The 20,274-nt window shown below is 37.4% G+C and overlaps 2 protein-coding genes across 2 annotated transcripts in view; one reads left to right on the forward strand and one right to left on the reverse strand.

The window, feature by feature from the left end:
* LOC148083378 (cystine/glutamate transporter) overlaps window positions 1–20,274 on the forward strand; it is a 216,213-nt gene that overhangs the window by 140,675 nt on the left and 55,264 nt on the right. The window lies entirely within an intron of this gene.
* The window catches only part of chrm2a (cholinergic receptor, muscarinic 2a), a 93,915-nt gene continuing 75,561 nt past the window's right edge, over window positions 1,921–20,274 (reverse strand). The window contains exon 3 of the mRNA XM_087786585.1: window positions 1,921–9,867. Within this exon, the coding sequence (XP_087642711.1) occupies window positions 8,317–9,825 (1,509 nt within the window). The 5' untranslated portion in view covers window positions 9,826–9,867 and the 3' untranslated portion in view covers window positions 1,921–8,316. The remainder of the gene's footprint in view (window positions 9,868–20,274) is intronic.

The raw sequence follows: 20,274 nt of genomic DNA on the forward strand, positions 1-20,274 counted from the left end.
CTGACTAGTGTCCTGTTGATGAGGATTCATGAAACATGTGATGTATCACGATACAGTGTCTTCATTTTGAAAGTCCACTGGATGTTACTCTCAGATTTATAATATTTGACTATGATCTACTAATTCAATGAAACTATTATTATTTTAAAAATTAAGCCTCAACCACATTCTTCTTAAGAGTTGAGTGCAATCAGAACCCTTGTGGAAGAACTAGGACATATAGGGCAGTCTTCATGTTAATGTCATTTAAATTGGAAGCACCCTGGTATTGATCCAAGAGGATGTTCCTTGGATATCCAGGATTCTTTTCTCTAGCTCCTCCCTATTCTACTCACCCTCTAAAGTGTGGCGGTCAAAGGATGGATGAAATAAAGATAATATTGCTGTCATAGATTGTATAAAATATGTAGATTGTGATGGAACCCATCTTTTACTGAACCATGGGCGTGTCCCAAATCGCACTCTTCTGCACTTACACTTAATGTATTGAGTGCACAACTGCGTCCCAATGAGCAGTGTGCAAAATTGTAGTGTGCAATGAGCATTCAATTCGCGCACTCAGAGGCCAGAAAATTTGAGTGTTGATCGATGGACACTTTCCACCCTTAACGTCCGCCATCTTAGTGACGTAGATGATGCTAAACGGAAGCTACGTCACCGACGTAACGCCTTAGGAGCAGATACTGGTGTAAATGTCTTGTGAAAACACTAGTTTTAGAAGCTGTCGAGTCATTTCTGGTAAGTGTGTAGCAGCAGTTTTTGTTGAAATGTGGGCACTGCACAAGTAAGTTCACTGTCTTACAGTGTACAGTGCACTTGTGAGCTAAGTCAAGCACAACCTTTATTTTACAAATCCAGCAAAGCTGATGAACATGAATATAATCACAAGTGAATGTTAGAAGTAACTCACCCTCAGTACAGTGTTGGAATATAATTAAAGTATTGTTTAAGACCCAGGCTGGGAACTCTGTTTCGCAATGCTCATGGAAGTACCATTTCAGTCCAGGCACTTCCGACGTGAGGTTGTCACACTCTTTAACATATTTTTTATTGAGTAGACAGAAATTAAACTGGATGATTGTAGGACACTTTTTTACCACACATTCAACATTTATACTAACAAAAGGAACATATTTGTCAATCAGAAGCATTTTCCTCAGTCACTTCCTGTAAAATAAGGCACTGTACAATGAAATATAAACTTACAAGTCACTAACAGGAAGTAACAAATAAATATCTGTTAATATTACAAAACGTTAATTGTTGTAATGTATTGATTACTCAGATTCCATTGGTGTGAAACTCAAATGTGTCATTTGTTAATATGAATGTTTTTTACAAAGTGTCCTCTTATTGCTCAGTTGAGGTTTTGCTCACTCTGTAAAAAGCTTTTAACCCTCTTGTTATCTCAGGGTCAAGGTGACCCGGTGGCCCAAAAACAAATGCATTTGAGGGATTCTTTGTGTTGTCTCTGCCAAGGTGACACAGAGGTCACCCAAGAGATACCTCGACACACATTTGTTTTAGGGTATTCGGGTCACCTTGACCCTGAGATAACACAAGGCTTGGAAATACTTCATTTGTAGAGCGTGACTTCGAGAGGAAGTGCCCGTACCAAAATAGTAGGACGGATCGAAATGGTACTAACATTGACTTACGGCCTTTCTGCAGCTTGCGTCAAGTAAAAACTCAGTGTCTTCGTCTTTTTGCACTTCCAAATTGGCTTTTTTAAAACCAGATGTAGCATAGATTGCCATCCATTTTTCTATGATTTACTTGTGAAGAAAGAGAGAAGTCGGGTGGTCCTGAAGGTGTGAAGGTAATCAAATCATTAACGACCTTTGACCATCTGAATTTTTTTGCGGAAACATATTCTTGACGGCATCTGTTCATCTGTTCACTCACAAACAAACAACTACGTTTTAATTATATATCGATATATTTATTGGAAGTTCATTCTGAAAGAAAATGGCACAATTTCACCACTTAATGCAGTTCTTCTTAGATAACCATGGGTGGTCAGTGACAGGAACACTCAGAGTCATTCAGAACAAATAGTCAGTTAAGAATGCATTATAAAGGAAATCAATACCATTGTTACTGTACAGGAAATACAATATTTGGGGGGTTAGGAGAGAATAATTCACAGAACCTCTGAAGTGGAAAGTGACATTAAGATATAACTATTTAGCACATGTATGTACATTTGAAATAACAAAATTCCAATTACATATAATACTTATCATAAGGATATATACATTTCAAACCATAGACATTTTTACTTTTTTTTCTTGCAAGAAGAAGCCACAAGTCACAGAAGTGAACACCTGATAAATATCTACGTACATTAGCAAATGAAAGCCAAACAAATATGTACATCTGTTGACAGTTTTTACTTTATATTTATCTTCTCTTAATACAAAACAAGAGATTCATGTGACCCTGTATACTGAGTCAACCACCTCCCAATGGAACAGTGCAGAACACTAGAACAGCAAGTACCGATGTAGTAACTGCACCTCAAATATACCACACATTGAGGTCCACACTACTTTTGTTTCGATTTTAAACTTTATAAATTCATCATAACAGCTTAATGGAATATATTACTCATTTTTGATAAAGGCAATTTTGAGGTTTTATTTTACTGTAAAAAAAAATAGAAGTAATGTGGACCATCAGACAGGCATGCTTTCGTCTAGTTTCTTATATTTTCTCAGGACCTGGAGCTCTCCTGCAACATTTCATTGACACTAAAACCGTTTCTATTCAGCACATTTTGCAAGTCATGCCCATAGAAAAGCACATATATTTGTATCCACTCCCTCTTTCACTATACAGCTATTTCATTTAAAAACCAGTAGACCGATAGAAAGTCTGCCTGTACACTGACGTTATACTGATTTATAATACTACATTTGTACAATGGGTTTATAAAATGTGATAAAGTATATAATAATACAACATAATTTACATTATATTGTACCGATTTGACACGACAGAGTGAGTCTTTGGCAGCGCGTTGCCGTTGAGAAACAGTTTTTTTTTAAGACGTGTGAATGATGCCAAAACAATCATTGTCTTTTGGAATATGCTCCAATCATGTCGTGGATGTGCATTTGGGAACGGAATTGTCAAACTGCAAGCTGCATGCTCAAAATCTCACAGTACTCACCTGAATATAGCCACAAAGGGTTTACAGAGGGAAGCACAAATCCCGTGATGCAAATGCGGCACACTTATTTTGATGGAAAATTGAACAAAAAAAAAATCCCAATATGCCTTCAGGAGAGCATAGAAGTACAGTATTTCACTGCCGCGCACTGAAGCGGTTTCGGATAAATAACTTCAAAGGCGGCGATATTTCACTTTGTTCACTCGCCAAACTTGCCATGATAATTTGACGGAGGCTGTGGGAATCGAAGTGACAATAATGGGAGCTCAGAGCTGAACAGAACAGGGACAATCCTAAACACAGAACACTAACAACTTTCTTAAACACACTTTTTTTTTTTGCATCCTGTACACTCCACAGCCCAAAGTACATCAAACCTGTCTAAACAGGTCCCAGAAACAGTCACTCATGGTGGCATTCATTCGGGGTATTATTGGTCACAATACGCTCGTTTCAAATTTATTTTGATTATTTTTATGAAAACAGAAACACATAAGTATATATCCATCACTGAAGCTTGGATTAAGCTAACAGGCCTAAACAATAACATAAAATGGTTGTTAAATCAAAAAGCTTCATTCACTAATTTAGATGTCTGGCTCAATATAAATATAGGGTTATTAAAGTTTGTAAGATGTTTATTTAAAGAAGAAAGAAAAAGGTTTTCTCTTAAGTAACGCTTGACACATCAAAATGCTCTTTTCTTTTGTTAACAAGTAAAAATGAGTAAAACACAAACGAATATGAGATTTATTTGTACAGTTTTTTTATCTGAAGGTCAGACAGTAAATATAATTCTAATAAACCGGTCTGTTGTTCTGTAGAGTATTTTCTGAATACAAATCCAAGGGCTTAACATGTCAAGAGAATCTAATGTTATCTTCATTTATGAATCATTTCAGACAGTTATACTAAATATAACAGAATTATATATTAAAAAATATATATATTTCTGTGTCAAATGCCTCAAGGACCAGTATAGGTTGCCTTTAAAGGGTGTGGAGTGAACAGGATGCAAATGTCTACAAGAGAATATTGAGAAAGAAAGAGAGATACAGAAAGTTCCTCTCGCTAACATAAGGCACTTGAAGTTGCTCAGTACAATCTGGCGATTTAAAATTGTCCTTCTAATTTAACTTGCGTTTCACTTCAGTCAAACTCCCTCTGTGGCCAGAAATCTACCAGCACAGAGGGACACCTTTACATCTCCTCTAAACACATGTCATAGTTTCTCCGTGGAAGGAGATTAGCCCTTTGACATAAGCCGTACGAAGATGAGCCCAGCTAGCTCAGACGGCACATAAGTGATGTTGACAAAGATGACGAGCGGCGATGATGGTCATAATGGCTGAACGATGATGAAGGTTGACGATCCGTGCAAATGAATTATGACGAATTCAATCTCATGCTTGTGTCTGCAACAACATGTTAATAACATCCTACTATAACATGTCTCGTTCCACTAACCCTCTGAGTTTCTCTCCAGGATGGAACATTTTTCAGTCCTAGTCAGGAGACGTCATCGGCTTGCACAGTCGAGTGTGCATTGGCTCAAGTCTGACAACTATATTTATAAAGATGCATCTCGCTGGTCCCTTGCTCCACGATATGATAAACTGCCATCGCCTTCTATCCGACACCTAAGCAGCTGCTCAAATTGAGACCTTTAGGACCAGCACTGGAGCTCCAGACCACGAGCTCCGCAGCTGGTATCGCTCATGTGACAGCTTAGCAAAGATTAATAACCTTTTTCTGGAAGGCTCTCTATCCGCTACCAGCACGTGTGACAGATGTTAGACTGGCGTGGCTCCACTTATCACTGTGACGGATAGTTGGATGGTTTCTGCTTTCAAGGGGGCATCAATGTGTACATTAAAATTAACGTATTATTGAGTCAATTTCTTTTTAACTACAAAATATGATCTTAAAATGTCCTTAAATTTCCACTTCTTAGTTTTATGCATGAATTTAAATTTTAGAGGAAATTCAAAGTACATTTAAAGTATGTTGGAAGCATAAACATGAAATTTTTTTTTTGTTAAAAGATACATTTATGTAACAGTTATCTCTTTTGATCAATATATCATATGTTAGTTTTCTCATTTCATTGGCTCAGTTCTTTTTTTTCAAAATATTTATATGGCTCAGATGAGTCAGTAGACTCAAAAGCTAAGGGTCCTCTGGTCCGGAAGCGTGTTCAGGAACCATCAGCAGATTCTGATCCACAGACCTCAGAGCCCGAGCTGGGGTGTAAGTCTGGATCAGATCAGTGATGTCTGAAGTGAAGGTCTGACCATGAATAGATCTGAAAGTAAGAACCAGAATTTTAAAATGTATTCTGAAAGAAACTGGCAGCCAATGCAGAGTTTTAAGGATCAGGGATATGTGAGTTATTCTACTAGAGCAGCTCAGAATTCTCGCTGCAGATTTTTGTATTAACTGCAGGCGAGACAGATCCTTCTTGTTTAGACAGTTATAATTAGTATAGTTAGTTTCAGTTATTAGGACAGTATTGAGAGCTTACAAGTGACTCAATAATGAATATCTGATAGAGAGTTTGGAATCAAATTTAAAGGTTTGTTGTTTGAGTGTTCCAGATATCTGTGAAGATATGCAACAAGTGCTCTAATTTAGAAGTTATATTAGAAAATTGGTCAATAAATTAAATTTAAAAAATCGATTTTTCAAGAGTTTTAGAGAGACGTGGTGGTCGTGGGTAAGCCAGAAGATACATTGACTTTAATGAGTTGACTGACGTCGAGGCCCCAGATAGCACCAGCTATATATCAAGTCCTGTCGTGAGTAGTCAATCAAATTTAATTTGACAGTATTTGGCTCGAACGCAGGCATCCCAAAATGGGATTGAGCACGAGACATCTGGAGCATTTGCCGCAATCAAAGAAATGAGTTGCAGCTGCAAGTCCTCGACTCTACCGTTCAACCCCCAGAATCCAGCGCACATTAAAAACGTCATGATTTTTTTTATAAACTGACCAGTATTGGTATATCCCTGCCATGCATTATGAAGTGGTTGAAATGAAGAGATTTGGAATGAATAATAGAGCAGGGGAATCATATTTTAAAACACGTGACTTCCACTGGAGTTGAACATCCACAGAGTGTAAAGTGGGGCAGGGGTGCGAAGGAAGCGAGCGTCAGATGAGCGTGGAATGGATCTTTAATCTTAGATGTAGGTGTTCCATAAACTTCCTTATTATGATTAAGACCCGAGGGGAATGTGGTGGGGATTGCCATGACATGATTTGTCCTAGTTTTTCCTCTTCTAAGATGTGGTAATTCCATGTTAGTCAGCTGAATGTGGCGCCGTGACAAATCTGGTGAGAATGGAGTGATGAAGTAGTAGCCCTTTTTTTTTCACTTGTGTTCAGAGGAAAACTCCAAAACCAGGAGCTTTTCCAGAACACAGTACACAAAATATTAACAAGTAAAATCAACAATATAGGAAATATAGGAAAGGAAAGGAAGGAAAGGAAGGAAAGGAAGGAAAGGAAGGAAAGATAGAACAGCTCTGAGCTCCGACTGACTTGAATTACATCGAAATTGTGATAAAAAACTTAGGTATTAGTACAAAAATGTTTGATGCCGGTACTGATACCGATATCTTCATTCGAGTTCCTCGATACCAATTTCACAAAATTCGAATAATTCTACCCTAAAAAAAATTTATACACAGTACACATCTAAATTTCCAGCATTGGTACAATTCAATCCAAGCTGTTTTTGTAAAGAAAAAAAAAAAAAAATAATAATTTCAAGTCGAAAAAATACATCCTAACAAATGACAAATCAATCCCATGTCCACTGCCTTTGTCACGTGTGAGTTTTTCCTCGGAAAAATCGACACATTATCAAGTTTTGATCAAGTTGGGTAGTGGAACTTACTCACCGAAATACGAAGCACGTTTTGATACTCTTCGATACTGAAGCGTTTCAGTCGGTGCCACAAAACAACTGAAATTCAATCGCCAGCTCTTGACAAAGTGTGTATATTATCACCTCGAGATTGTCATAAACCTGGCATTAATTTAATAGACAGAAATTTGCGTGGGAGTATTCTTCAACATTTTAAAACTGAAAACGTGTGATTAAAAATGTGTCTTTGAGCCTTTTTAATTAAATCTGCACCTGTGGGGTTTTTGTAGAAATGCAAAATAGAAACCATTGTTGTCCTGTCACATCCAGACTGGCAATAATGATGGAGGAGAAAATGTTGCGAGATGGAGATGAATTAATATAATCTGTAATGGTTTTTGTGTACTCTATCAAAAAATATATCTCTTTTTAGGATTTGAAGAGAAAATAATTGTGTTTAAAAATGTGAATTATAACTATTGACACATCAAAATCAATGAAAAAATACTTTGCTTTAATTGTTAGCAATCGAATTAATAAATGTGCATCTGAAAGTGAAATGTGTGATGTTAGAAGCAACAACTAGCAAAGGGAAAACTACCATGACAGCCTCTGGATTCAAACAAGAATTTTCGAGTTTGTTGTTTCTCTCATTCCTTCTTGTTTGATGGTGAAATTTATAGTTTATCCTTCATGACTTCATGATTTGTCGTCTCTTTCACATACCGTTCGCTACACATGTTGTTCTGCACTTTACATGGTCGTGGTGTGTAAGCATGAAGGACACACACACTCATGCGTACACACGCGTGTGCTTCTATACATTTTGACTTTTTATATTTACATAAATCTACATGTTTCATTGCTGAACTTCAAACTGGTAAGGTTTTTAAATTCAGTCAGCCCTATTTTCCCATTGTGAAATAGTCTTGTTACCAAACTGAAGATCCTTTCTCTGTCTTTTTTCTCTTTCTTGTCTTCATTGAACCCTCAAATGCTTCAAACCCTACTCCTCGTCTCTACATCTCCTGTTCTCCTATCTCAATGGAATTTGTTGAACTCGTGTAAAGTGCTACAACCAGTTACTGAGAGGATTTGAAAAGAAAGAAAACTGATAAAAATGGTGAAAGAATAAATTCTCATTCACTCTTGCAGACTGGCTCAAGAGCATTCTCGCACAGAAACACGCCCACAAGGCACGCACACTTAATCTGTTGTTTAAAAAAGAAAATCTTTTTTTTTTTTTGTTGGCCCAAAAATGACCAGATCTATCTGGCTGACCTTATATTTTTGTACTGGCAGAGGAGGAGATGTTTGAATGTCTTTTTAAACGTGACGTTGCACAAGGCGTAACAAGCTGGGTTGATTGTGCTGTTGATGTAACACAACCAGTAGCCAATAGTCCACACCGTGTTGGGGATACAGCTGGAGCAGAATGTGTTGATGAGCACCATCACGTTATAGGGAGTCCAGGTGGCCACGAAAGCTACCAGAATGGCCATTATGGTACGGGTCACTTTTTTCTCCCTTGACGGCGCTGCTTTCTTTTTCTTAATGGGCGGTTGCTTCGTCATCTTCACGATCTTTCGGGCCACGTGGTCCTGACGCTCTGAGGCTGGGACTATTTCAACAGTGGCATTGGACGGGGTATAGCAGTCTCCCTTGGGCGAGTTTGTCTTGATCTTGATGCAGGTGAGTTTGGAAACCCCCGCTTTGGGGCGCAACCGAGGAGCTTGCTGGTTGGTCTCGGCGTTGGAGTTGGCACGACAGGGGGCAACCTCCTCGTCCTTCTGGTTGGACGGGCCTGCACTACCGGATGTAGAGTCATTTGAGCTCTCTTTCTCTTCGCCCGTGGCACAGTTTTCCCTCGTCATCTCTTCGGCTTCGGTCTCCCCCTCCGCGGTGGTCGTGGAGGGTCCTTTACCGTTCTGCAGTTTGCCGTCGTGCTGGTTCGCCCCATCCTCAGCATTCTGGCTCTGAGAGCAGGCCGTGTCTTCTGCATGTAGGTTATTATTGTTTGGTTTTGGTGTGTTGTTCCTCCTCTGGGCAGGAGAGAGAGGCGCAGGGTTGCTTCCAGATGGTTTGCGGTTATCTTTCTTCACTCGGCTTTTGCTTGCGCGGGAGATCTGCCAATAAAGCTGAATCATGATAATAACGGGCAGGTAAAAGGCGGCGATTGCGGTGCCAAAAGTTACAGCAGCGTTGGAGAAGAACTGAATGTAGCACTCCTTCTCTGGCACCGTCCGCCCACCGACGATGAATTGCCAGAAGAGGATAGCGGGCGCCCACAGGATGAACGAAAGCACCCAGGCGGCAGCGATCATCATCCCCGCCATCTTCGTGGTCCTTTTGACGGGATAACTTAGGGGCTTGGTGACGCAGAAATATCTGTCAAAACTTATGATAAGAAGGTTCATGACAGATGCGTTGCTGACAACGTAGTCCAAGGCGAGCCACAAGTCGCACACCACCGGCCCCAGGGGCCAGTACCCGATTACTATGTAGACCGTGTACAAGTTCATGGAGCAGAGTCCGATAATTAGGTCAGCGCATGCCAGGCTGAATAAAAAGTAGTTGTTGACCGTCTGTAGGTTGCGATTAACTTTGATGGAAAGCATGACCAGGATGTTTCCGATGACCGTGACCAAACTGAGGGAGCCCGCCACCAACACGATGAACACCACCTCCACAGTCTTGTAGGGGCTCTCGCTTTCTTCCACGACCTCCGTGTCATTGCCTTCAGAGGCATTGAAGTAGGTGAAATTGAATACATCCATGGCATTTGGTCTTTCTGTTACCACCTCTGACTCAGATGGAACCTGCAGCGAGAGAACAAAAGGGAAAGAAAAGAAAGCATTAGAAAACTTTCTTGGAGGTTTACACTCGTCAGTTCAGAACAGTTAGGAGTCTTGTTTCGAGTGTGTCTTTGACAGAGTCTTTCAATTATCACAGAGAAAAACATCTTCGCTGTATTGAACAGGTCTGTCTGAAGATTTAATGGGATAGTTTGTTGGCCTGAGCTCAAGCTCTCTCAAGAAATTGGAAGTTCCTAAATAATCCAGTTTGCAGTGAAACAGACCAAGCACTCGAGTTACAGCGGAGCACTCCATTTGATCCACTGCTTTCTGCTGGATACATTTCCTTGCACAGGTGAATGTGATGATACATGAGGTAATATTTTGTCAATTCAATTCCGCTCGTATCTAACCCTCCAAAATTACATGTCAGTGCTTATGAAGCATAATTCCTCATAATCATGATGCATGAGCGGAGCAGTGATGTATTATAATCGGGAGCTGTAGAACCCGAATTAAATACGTTAAATTAACTTTTTAAAAGTACACAGCATTGAATAAGATATTTAATTATGATGAACTAACTTTTGTTTTTCAGGTAACTGTCACCAAAGTTGGAGCTCCTGTTCCTGAGCTATTGGAATGTACATATCAAAAGTGCTGCCTTTTTACTTTACTAGCAAACAAATTAACTACTTTTTTCCCGACCTTAGAGTTATTTATTGTTTGAAAGGAAGAAAACACAAATGCAAATTGATACTTCTACCTTATAACATTTCTCTATAGTAGAACTTTTTCGCCAAAATAATATGATAAATATAAACATTTGACTATTTTACACATTTACTGCAAACATATTTGCAAAGTTTAACTGGTGTGGCAAGAAACAAGAAACACTCTATTATATAATACTCAGAAATGTGTCAGTAACATTTGAAACATTTAATATAAAAGATGTTTTTAAACTCTGTTGTATTGAATTATTACGGTAGTAACGGGCTGATGAAGCTTCATGAAGCAGTGTTTTGTTGTTCAAAGGTCAGTAGGTGGCGCCATCAGTTAAAAAATGATAGGATGTTTTATTAAAACAGTTATTCAAAACAAAGGATAATAGTTCAGAGACCACCATCTAGTGGACTCTTCATCAGACCATCACTACTGAAAGGTGTTTTTTTTTGTAAATACCAGACTTTTCTGACTCAAGATTAACATGCGATTATTTACACGTCAAGACGATTTTTTTGGTTAAGGTTACCCAAAAAATACCAAACTCTAAACTAGTAAAAAATTATTTAAACAAGAACTTTACATGTAGACATTTTGATGGATAGAAATCCGCCCATGGACACTGATTGAAATTACAGTTTTTTTTAGTTTTTTTTTAGATGCCCTCTAGGTAATTTGTTTGCTCGGTTTATATGCCACACCATTTTGACCAGTCTGTGAAAGTAGAAGTTGACATTAAACTGGTTTGTGGTTTTAAAATTGTTGGTTGGATTAGATTGAATACTGACGGAATTAAAACTCATCCTGCTTTATGAGCCTTACATTCTCAAATACTCTGAACTATTGGTGATATCTTTGAGCAATTTAATGAAATGTAATTATGCTAATGCATATAAATAGCATATATATATATATATATATATATATATATACATATATAAATTTCGATACTAAACTTTCCGAGCTTCATTTTTTACAGTAGAGCACCCACATTTCCCCGTCAACTTAGCTCTTAAAAATAACTTTCCCCCTTCGAGATAAAGAACTGCAACAACCTAACAAATTTCTCATGAATTATTCAAGTATTGTTTGCCATTAACACCTATTACTGAAGCTCTACACTTGAGAAATTATTTAAAACTTCCCTTGGTCGCGATTAGTAAGTAGTGATGAGTTTCTTTTTTTTTCTCCACATAATCCCAGTCCCCTCTCACCGTTGGTGTGCGTGTTGTTCGTGCGAGTCCCTCTCGAGCTATCTCGGTGATGAAGCAGCTGGCTAATGGGCAAATGTTATTCATGCTGTGATTATGAAAATATATCTGTGCCAAATACCAGTGCTTGTAATTAACCAATTTGATTGGTCTAAAGCCAAAATTGCCAGTGTTACGAAATGAGTAGCATTCAGAGAGACTGGCAGCTACCACCAACAAAAGGTCATGTGGCTGCCGTTTATGATTCAAGAGAGAGACGTCGGCTTACCATCTCTCATCAATGCAGCGGGAGACGATACTATCTGACATCGCCGGATTCATTTTCTATAACCGTATTAAGAACGTACTGGATCTTTCATTTATCTCGCGACGGCTCCTTGGGCAGGTCATTCTCTTAAAGGTCATGTATTTAACAGAGGAGAGACAAAGCTGCTGCCAGTTACACGCTTCATAATTCTCTCATATTTCCTCCTCTCTTACAAATAAGATAAGAGAGATGGAACTGCAACAGCACGAACAAGAAGCAGGGGTTGACCTGTAATAAGTAACCATGATCATTTATAACTATTATCATTACATTATATTAGAATAAATTCAGCTAGCTTGACATATTTTATATTTATTATTTCCTTGTGATTATTTTACTTTTCAGAATACTTCAAATAAACTAAATAATGATACTATGTATAACATTTTCATACATATTTGGGTTTAAATGCCTTTTTAAGCTGCTTGTGTTGTCCGACTTTTTGTCTTCTAGTTGTTTTATTTAAATGAAGAGAAACAAGTTAAACTATAACGTGCAAATAACGCATTTTGAATTAAAAAAAAGTTGATTAATGACCATTTGTGCAGTATTTTCACAAGTTCAATTTTCAATGCGACTAAAAGATGAATTCCATATTAAACATACCTTTGATGCTTCTGTTCTCACTTTTGCTTCAACATAACCTTTTGTTTTTCTTTTTATTTGGGTTATTTATATATATATATAGTAGGAAGTGAAAATAGTGAGTATATATTTAACCCCCAAAAAACGGATTAAACTATATACATATATATATATATATATATATATATAAATATATATATATATATATATATATAAAAACAATATGTATATAAAGTATAAAGTACTTTAAAACAACAGCAGTTGTGCTGTACAAGAAAACAAAAAAGTACCTAAAATAAGAACAGTTAAAAACATACATACAGTACATAAAGTGAGAGGGAATTGGGATTATTTGTCGGAATAAAACTCTATATTCACTAAACTTATCATGACCAAGGGAAATTTAAATATTTATTCTCAAGAGTAGTGCTACAGCTTAATAGTTTTTTTTTATGACAAACATTACATGAATAATTCAAACGATAATTGGTAGGAAGTTGCAGTTCTTTATATGTAAAGGGAGGTTACTTTTACGATATATGTTGAAGGGGAAACTAGGTTAAAAATGAAGCTTGGAAATATATATGTATATATATTTGATTATATGACAATACTACAAAGATATCCTTGTTACTACAGTCTCACTATATAAAGTATTGATGCCCCTGTATCGTGATACGTATCGTATCGCCAGATTCTTGCGAAAACTCACAACTTATGAATTAGGACAAAGTTCCACAGAGAATAAACACTAATGATAAAAAATGTTTAAAGCAAATGTTATTAAACGAATGATGCCTGTCATGCTATACACAAAATCTTTCTTAAATAAAAGCATGATGCAAAGTAGTCCCACCCTATATAACATTGGCTAATGCAAAGACACTGTTTTTTTGAGTGATCACTCAAACCCTTGCAGGAGCCAAGGTCCAAAGAAGACACATTTCCACGAGTATGATTAAAATGTATTTGCTCTTCTTGGTGGTTAAGTAGACGATAACACGTGATAGATAAAAGCTACAGTAATGAAAAGTGAATCGTATTTTAAACTTGACTTAGCAAGTTGCTAGCAGTTTTAACAATAGCATTCCCAAAAATGTTAGATTCTGGGCCACGAAGTGGGACTGTTGGTAGTTTCTTGTCAAAAATGTTGCCATTGTAGCTTAAAGTCTTTAGTCGGTTGCTGACTAACTGGTGAACATCCACTTATCATCCTGAGCAGAAATCCCTCATCATTGCATTAGCCATGCAGCTAAGCTGGCCTAATCCCCATAAAATGTTAACGTCCACCGATTCACATTCAAAAACACCAACAATCCAACAGGGACACGCTTGAGACTCGCTTGAGACGAGTGGATTAGTGAAGTGAATGGAGATGGTCAGACCACAGAAGAGCCACTTAACAACCACAGGTTTACCTCCACTGACCATCACACCACGTCGCCAGATGCTTAAAAAAAAGTAATCAGACCTGGAGACATATGGACCAAAGATGAGTTAATCTCCATCGGTGCTTTGTGATTTTCTTTCTTTAAAATACATCCCGGAGGAGATGAGACTTCTGCCAACACCATGTGAGTCACTAACGGCATCAACCGAGAGGAAATATGACACGTATGCACCAAATAAGGTCTCGACCATTGTGCCTCGATTCTTTCATCCTGTGAGACAATTGTGCTTCGAGGAGCTTTTAGTTGAAACTTTGATTCTAAACTTACTAAGCCCCAGAGTTGGCATCTGTAAAACATCTCTTAAGTGGTTTCAGCAACCCTTTCAAGGTTAAGATCTTATCTTATTATTATTTACTTTTTAGATTCTTACCCTTGGTCAGATATTAACGTGTCGCTATATCTCAGACGACCCATGGATAGACATCACACTCACAGACTCTTGAGCTTCTTCTATTGTAGTCTGTCTAGACAACATGTTTTCAGGAAATGACAAGAGTGGGGATGTGAGTGCCACGACGTGACTCTGCAAATGGCCTTTTTTTTTTAAAATGTTGATTCAAACGATTAGTAAAAAACGATGTCCTTACGCTAGCTACAGCATAATAAAGTCTTCTTTGACATTTGCCATATGACTAAGATGGTCAGAGATTAAAGGTACAATGGTACAGTGTCTTCATTTTGAAAGGCCACTAGATGTCACTCTCCATTTGAAACTAATGCCAGGTTTCATTGAATTAGTAGATCAGAGATTATAAATCAACAATCATCAACTGTTTCATGAAGCCTCATCAACACATCACTTAACGTAAACATTGAATCAATTTCATGATGTAAAATATACTTCATTCAGTCCAATTATACTCAACTTCTAACAGGTTGAGTGTAGTTTTGTTTGCAGGTGAACAGATAATTGTTTGTTTAACACTTTGATGGTAAAGAAATCTCCCAAAATACAGTTAAAAATATATTTTAATTATTCATTCTGTTGCTATTGTGATCATTGTATCACATTCTATTTAATTAAATATATGTGTATTTTGTCAAATGCTGTAAATGCAGAATTATACTGGACCACAAAATATTTTTTATTAATCTATACATGCATTATATAGCAAAATATGAGATTTTTTATTTTATTTAATGTGGATAAATATAAGGTCACACACAAATAAAATGTGTACTATACTCACTTGTTAATATTGAAAGATATAAACATGTGAATATAATCTCAACCTAGACCAGTGCCAGACAGAGAAACCCTAAGATCAGGAGGTGGTCTTGATATGGTTCATAAGAGGTTAAAACTGTATACACTTCACTCAGTTTCAAATCCATGTGCTTGAATATTGTTCTTTATTTAAACTGGCATGATTCAGAAGTTGGCTTACTCGAGCTGAAAATTACATTTGCCTTCTCTGAAATGTATGATAGTCTTTCCTCCACATCTGCTGGCTCGGCCTTTGTTCTCCCCCCGTGTGACCACGCACTCCTCGTGGTGTAATTGCAGAATTTTTTTGCTTTTCTTTTGTTCGAAGGTATACAAGCACTTACACAGGTCAGCAGTTTTGTCAGGGATAGATAATATGTTTCTGCATCTTTTAACACGAGTGGGAAAAAGGCGGCACTTAGCTTGTCTCGCGTCTCGGCTCCCATTTCTGATCACGGCCCCCGAAGGTGAAGCTCTGGGTACCTGCCCCCGTGCTTTTGATGATTACATGCATTTTTATTTGCGGGGCCTCTGAATGGAGACGTGCCGGGTCAGGCCTGCAACTACTTGCTGAGAAGCATGACTGGACTACAGAAGTCATCATGAAGGCTGCTACAGTATATGGAGGGGGCACTCAGCCGAGCACTTCAGTGAAGCAGCGAGATATGTTCCATGAAATAGTTTCTGCATTCATACGGTCCAGAAGCTGTGACTGATCGAGGTAATTAAAGCTTTAAGATGTTGTATGAAAGTTTTCAGAAGAGAGTTAATACCATACGTGGGAGGCTGAATAAATCATATTTGAAATGTGTTGAGAAAGATAATGAGACAAAAAGGTTGAATTTATATGTACCGGACTGAAACCAAAATAACTTGTATATCACAGATTAACAGAAAGGAAATACCAAGAATACCACCAATGCTAATAATTGTTGATGGCTAAACCATTAACTATTGTATGTATTTTACATAGTTTACCTTCTTTATACCCATCTTTATAGGTCACAAATAAACAACAATCTTCATTATTTGACTTCAATGTTGAGCCTACAGTCTTGTAGAGCACATAACATAACTTGAGGTTAAATACTTGGAATTAAACACATGTTTTTTCCTTATGTTGTCTTTCCTGCTGGTAGCTTTTGGTCTATTCAAGCTTCATGAAACAGTGTCATGTTGTTTAGAGGTGAGTAGGTGGCGCCATCAGTTTAAAAATGATGTGATGTTTCGTTAGAAACAGAGAAAAGTAGTGCAGAGACCGCCATCTAGTGGACTTTGAAAACAATTACACTGCTTCATAAGCTACATCAGACCTTCACTAGCTTCAGTGTTAGAGAAAATGTGAAACCCTGTACAGACAGTCAGTCCTTTGCTGGGTATATTAGGAAAACCTAAATTTCTTAATGAAAAAAGTTTCAAGAAGTTTATATTAAATAACTTTTCATTGATTTACAAACGGTCCCTGCATACGTAAATTGGTGAAAGGTCATTTAACCGCTTGCAAATTATGGGAGAAAACTGAGGAAATTAAAATGTATCTGATAGTCATCTAAGTTTCTAAAATAACCTTTTTTTTAATTGAGGGTCCACATGAGATCACAGAGGGTAACCAACTGTCACCTCTGCTACATTGTCGACCACGTCTGGGTGTCTTTCATAGTTAAGCATCAAGTGTGTTGTTCTTGGTTATGACCTATCTACGTCAGAACATTCTCAACAGTCTCTTGTTGTACGGGTAAACAATCAGAACTCTAAAGAGAGTGTAGTTCATGATGATTATATTGGCTAAAAACAAGATGTTTTCCACTCAAATTTTTGTTGTCGAAGGGGTTATAGCTTTACTGGATTAAACAGAAACAAAAAAGAAAAAAAATAGATATTGTGTCTGATCGTGTAGATCCTGTAGAAGTTTCCTTAGTGACAACACTAAACTGCCAGCTCGGTTTATACTCTATTGTGCAAGAACATCCGCTGCCCAACTGATCTCATTTGACTGTTGAACAGGAGTCATGTTGAGATGTATTTTTATGATCTTAACGTTTGTTCTTTGCAGGTTGTGCCATTTTGTTGTCCTATTTTTTTATCTGCATGTCGGTCCATCATTTAACTGGTCTGGGGTGCAAAAAAAGGGTTAGTTGACCCCTGCTCCAATCCACTTCCAAAATATTTAACTAAGACAATTATCAATTCTTTACATGAGTGGGTCGAAGACAGTACAGAGGCAATGAAATGTCACATTATCAATATAAAACAGAATCATCTGGCTCCATTAACTCCACCACAGAGTTTATGTTATCACCAAAGTGTTGGTTCGAAGGCGTTACTCAAAGAGTTGTGAAGTCACTGACTCACCTTTAATAGCCATTAGATTATGGCAGTCATCTGGAAAGTTCTGTCATTCGTTTTTATGGCTTATAATCCCTGCTGCTGACAAACCAAGCTCCATTTGGAACTTGCATAAAGAATTGATAATTGTCTTAGTTAAATATTTTGGAAGTGGATTGGAGCAGGGGTCAACTAACCCTTTTTTTGAATGCAGATAAAAACATAGGACAACAAAATGGCACAACCTGCAAAGAACTAACATTGAGATCATAAAAAATCTTAACATGACTCGTGTTCATATTTTACTGATTTTCACGAGCTTCATGAAGCAGTGTCATTATTCTCAGAGTCCACTAGATCGAGGTCTCTGCACTATTTTCCTTTGTTTTAAACAACTGTTCTAATAAAATATCACATCATTTTTAAACTGATGGCGCCACCTACTGACCTCTAAACAACATGACACTGCTTCATAAAGCTTCATTAGCCCATCACTAGTTTTCACTACTAGCTTATTTTTGAGTAAACTTGTCCGAAATAGACGTGTCACTTTCGTATATGAGTTCATTCGAAACAATCTGGTCTTTTTTTCCAAAATAAAACACATCGGTTGAGCTTGACCACTGGATTACAATATTGTAAACAGTGAAAATCTATTTAAGGTTAAAACAGAATTTGATTACGTGCCAAAAAACGTATTAATGAAGGATAAACAAAAGTAGCTCATTAGGAAGTTCGGAAAAGATCAAACAGTCGCAAGAGAATTCCATAAATTAAAGTTCATGCTGCAGGAGAAGCTTCTTTGTTAATATATATGTGCTCACTTGTGTTTAATGTTTCCAGAGCAGCCAGCCAACTCAAACAGCGAGAAGGATTAGCTCCTGATTTACTTTTGCTGATGTATTGCCCATTCAAAAGCCAGTGTCAAAGCCAGACACTTATTTAAAATTCTCTCTCAGTGAGTCACAGGAAATTGTATTGGGCTTTTCAGGAATGCCCGGTGAATGTGCCTCGCTGATATGCCGCTCTTCCAATCAGTGCTTAACATTTCCAACACTGACGTTGCAGCTGATTTTCAGCTTTTTTTTTTCTTTTTTATTAACACATGTTAATTGTCTGTAATTAGCTCACGTGGTCCGACAGAGAAGGTGGCAGCTGGAGAATAAAAGCTCTCATATAAACATTTAAATCGGCAACACAAGATTACAAACTAAGCCACGGAAGAATATTAATTATTCACATCTTGAACAAAGGGTGTTTTGAAAACGAGCAAGAAAAAGACAACCAATAGCTGTTAGAAGCAGCGGTGCAATCCCAACCTACGAAATAATTCAGCAAAGCAGAAAGCCTAGATACAACCCATGTCTTCCGTCATGAAGTTCACTGATGACTTCATTGCAAAAAAATACAAATCAAACCTTTTGGTTGAAGAACCAAACTACTCGAGCAACAAGGACAAGAACCTGTCATTTGTTACCGCGTTCTGATTTCAATAGATATACAAATTTCTGTTTTGATTTGTTAAGCCAAAAAGTTAAACCACAGAAAGAGAATAAATGAGTTAAAAACAATCTTTAGAGAGCTTCTTTGAAAAGGGAAAATAGCAGTGGTTTTGAAAGAGGCTGAAGGCTCCGAGTACACTAATTCAATGTGTATTTTACCAACTTCCTCAATAGTTGTTTTCGTGCAGGTACACTGAAATATTGGATTACTCAAAAGTTTTGATAACAAAAGATGTTCTGTCAGAATTTTTCGCAGATTTTCCCAGCGACTCTAAGGGAATATATATATATATATATATATATATATAACACGGTTGCTTTATATCAGGGTAGTCATATAAAACTGTGATAAAACCTACACATTTACATTGAATATATTAAGTATTCAATGCTAATGTATATTTATACAAAATTACTTTTCTAATCTTTTGCTCTGATCTACTAATTCAATAAAAACTGGCATAATTGTTATGCTTATACTTCTGCAGTGTCGATGCTTAAATCCAAAATACTTGGAAATATGGGAATTTTATTTTCAAGTTCTAAATCCAAAAAAAAAAATCACTTGGTAAGGCGTTACTCTTCAACTCATTTGTTTATGTCCGCTTTTAAATAGATGTTCAACTCTATTGTATCATCAGTATGTGCCCCCGACCACTGAAAACACTTCTGGAGTAAAATCGAGTTAACCATAACCACATCAGCTCTGTGGTGATTGGTCAAACGCCGTTGTTTGTTACCACAAGTCATGAATCCTGGAAATCTTCACCTCCATTGGACTCGTTGTATATACAAAGCTGAGATTGATAACAGCTGGCTGGAGGAGGAGTGAAGCCATTATTACATCATAATGAACTTTCGTAACCTCTTGTTCGCCGAGATTTTAAAAAGGGAAAAGCTTTATAAAGTAATAACTTCAAAACATGGTCATGATGAGGGACTTTCTCCATCTTGAAACGGAAGACTTAAACATTTAAAATATGGGAGTCAGGAGAGTTGTGTTTTTATGTTGGCTGCCCTTTAAATATTGTGGCCTTCTTAAAAAAAAAAACAATGACCTAACACATTAAAGTAGCCTCATTATAAAGAAACCTTGGAAAAAAAAAACCAAAAAACC

The sequence above is a fragment of the Callionymus lyra genome, chromosome 3, assembly GCF_982586985.1.
Source record: "Callionymus lyra chromosome 3, fCalLyr1.hap1.1, whole genome shotgun sequence".
NCBI classification, from domain to species: Eukaryota; Metazoa; Chordata; class Actinopteri; order Syngnathiformes; family Callionymidae; genus Callionymus; species Callionymus lyra.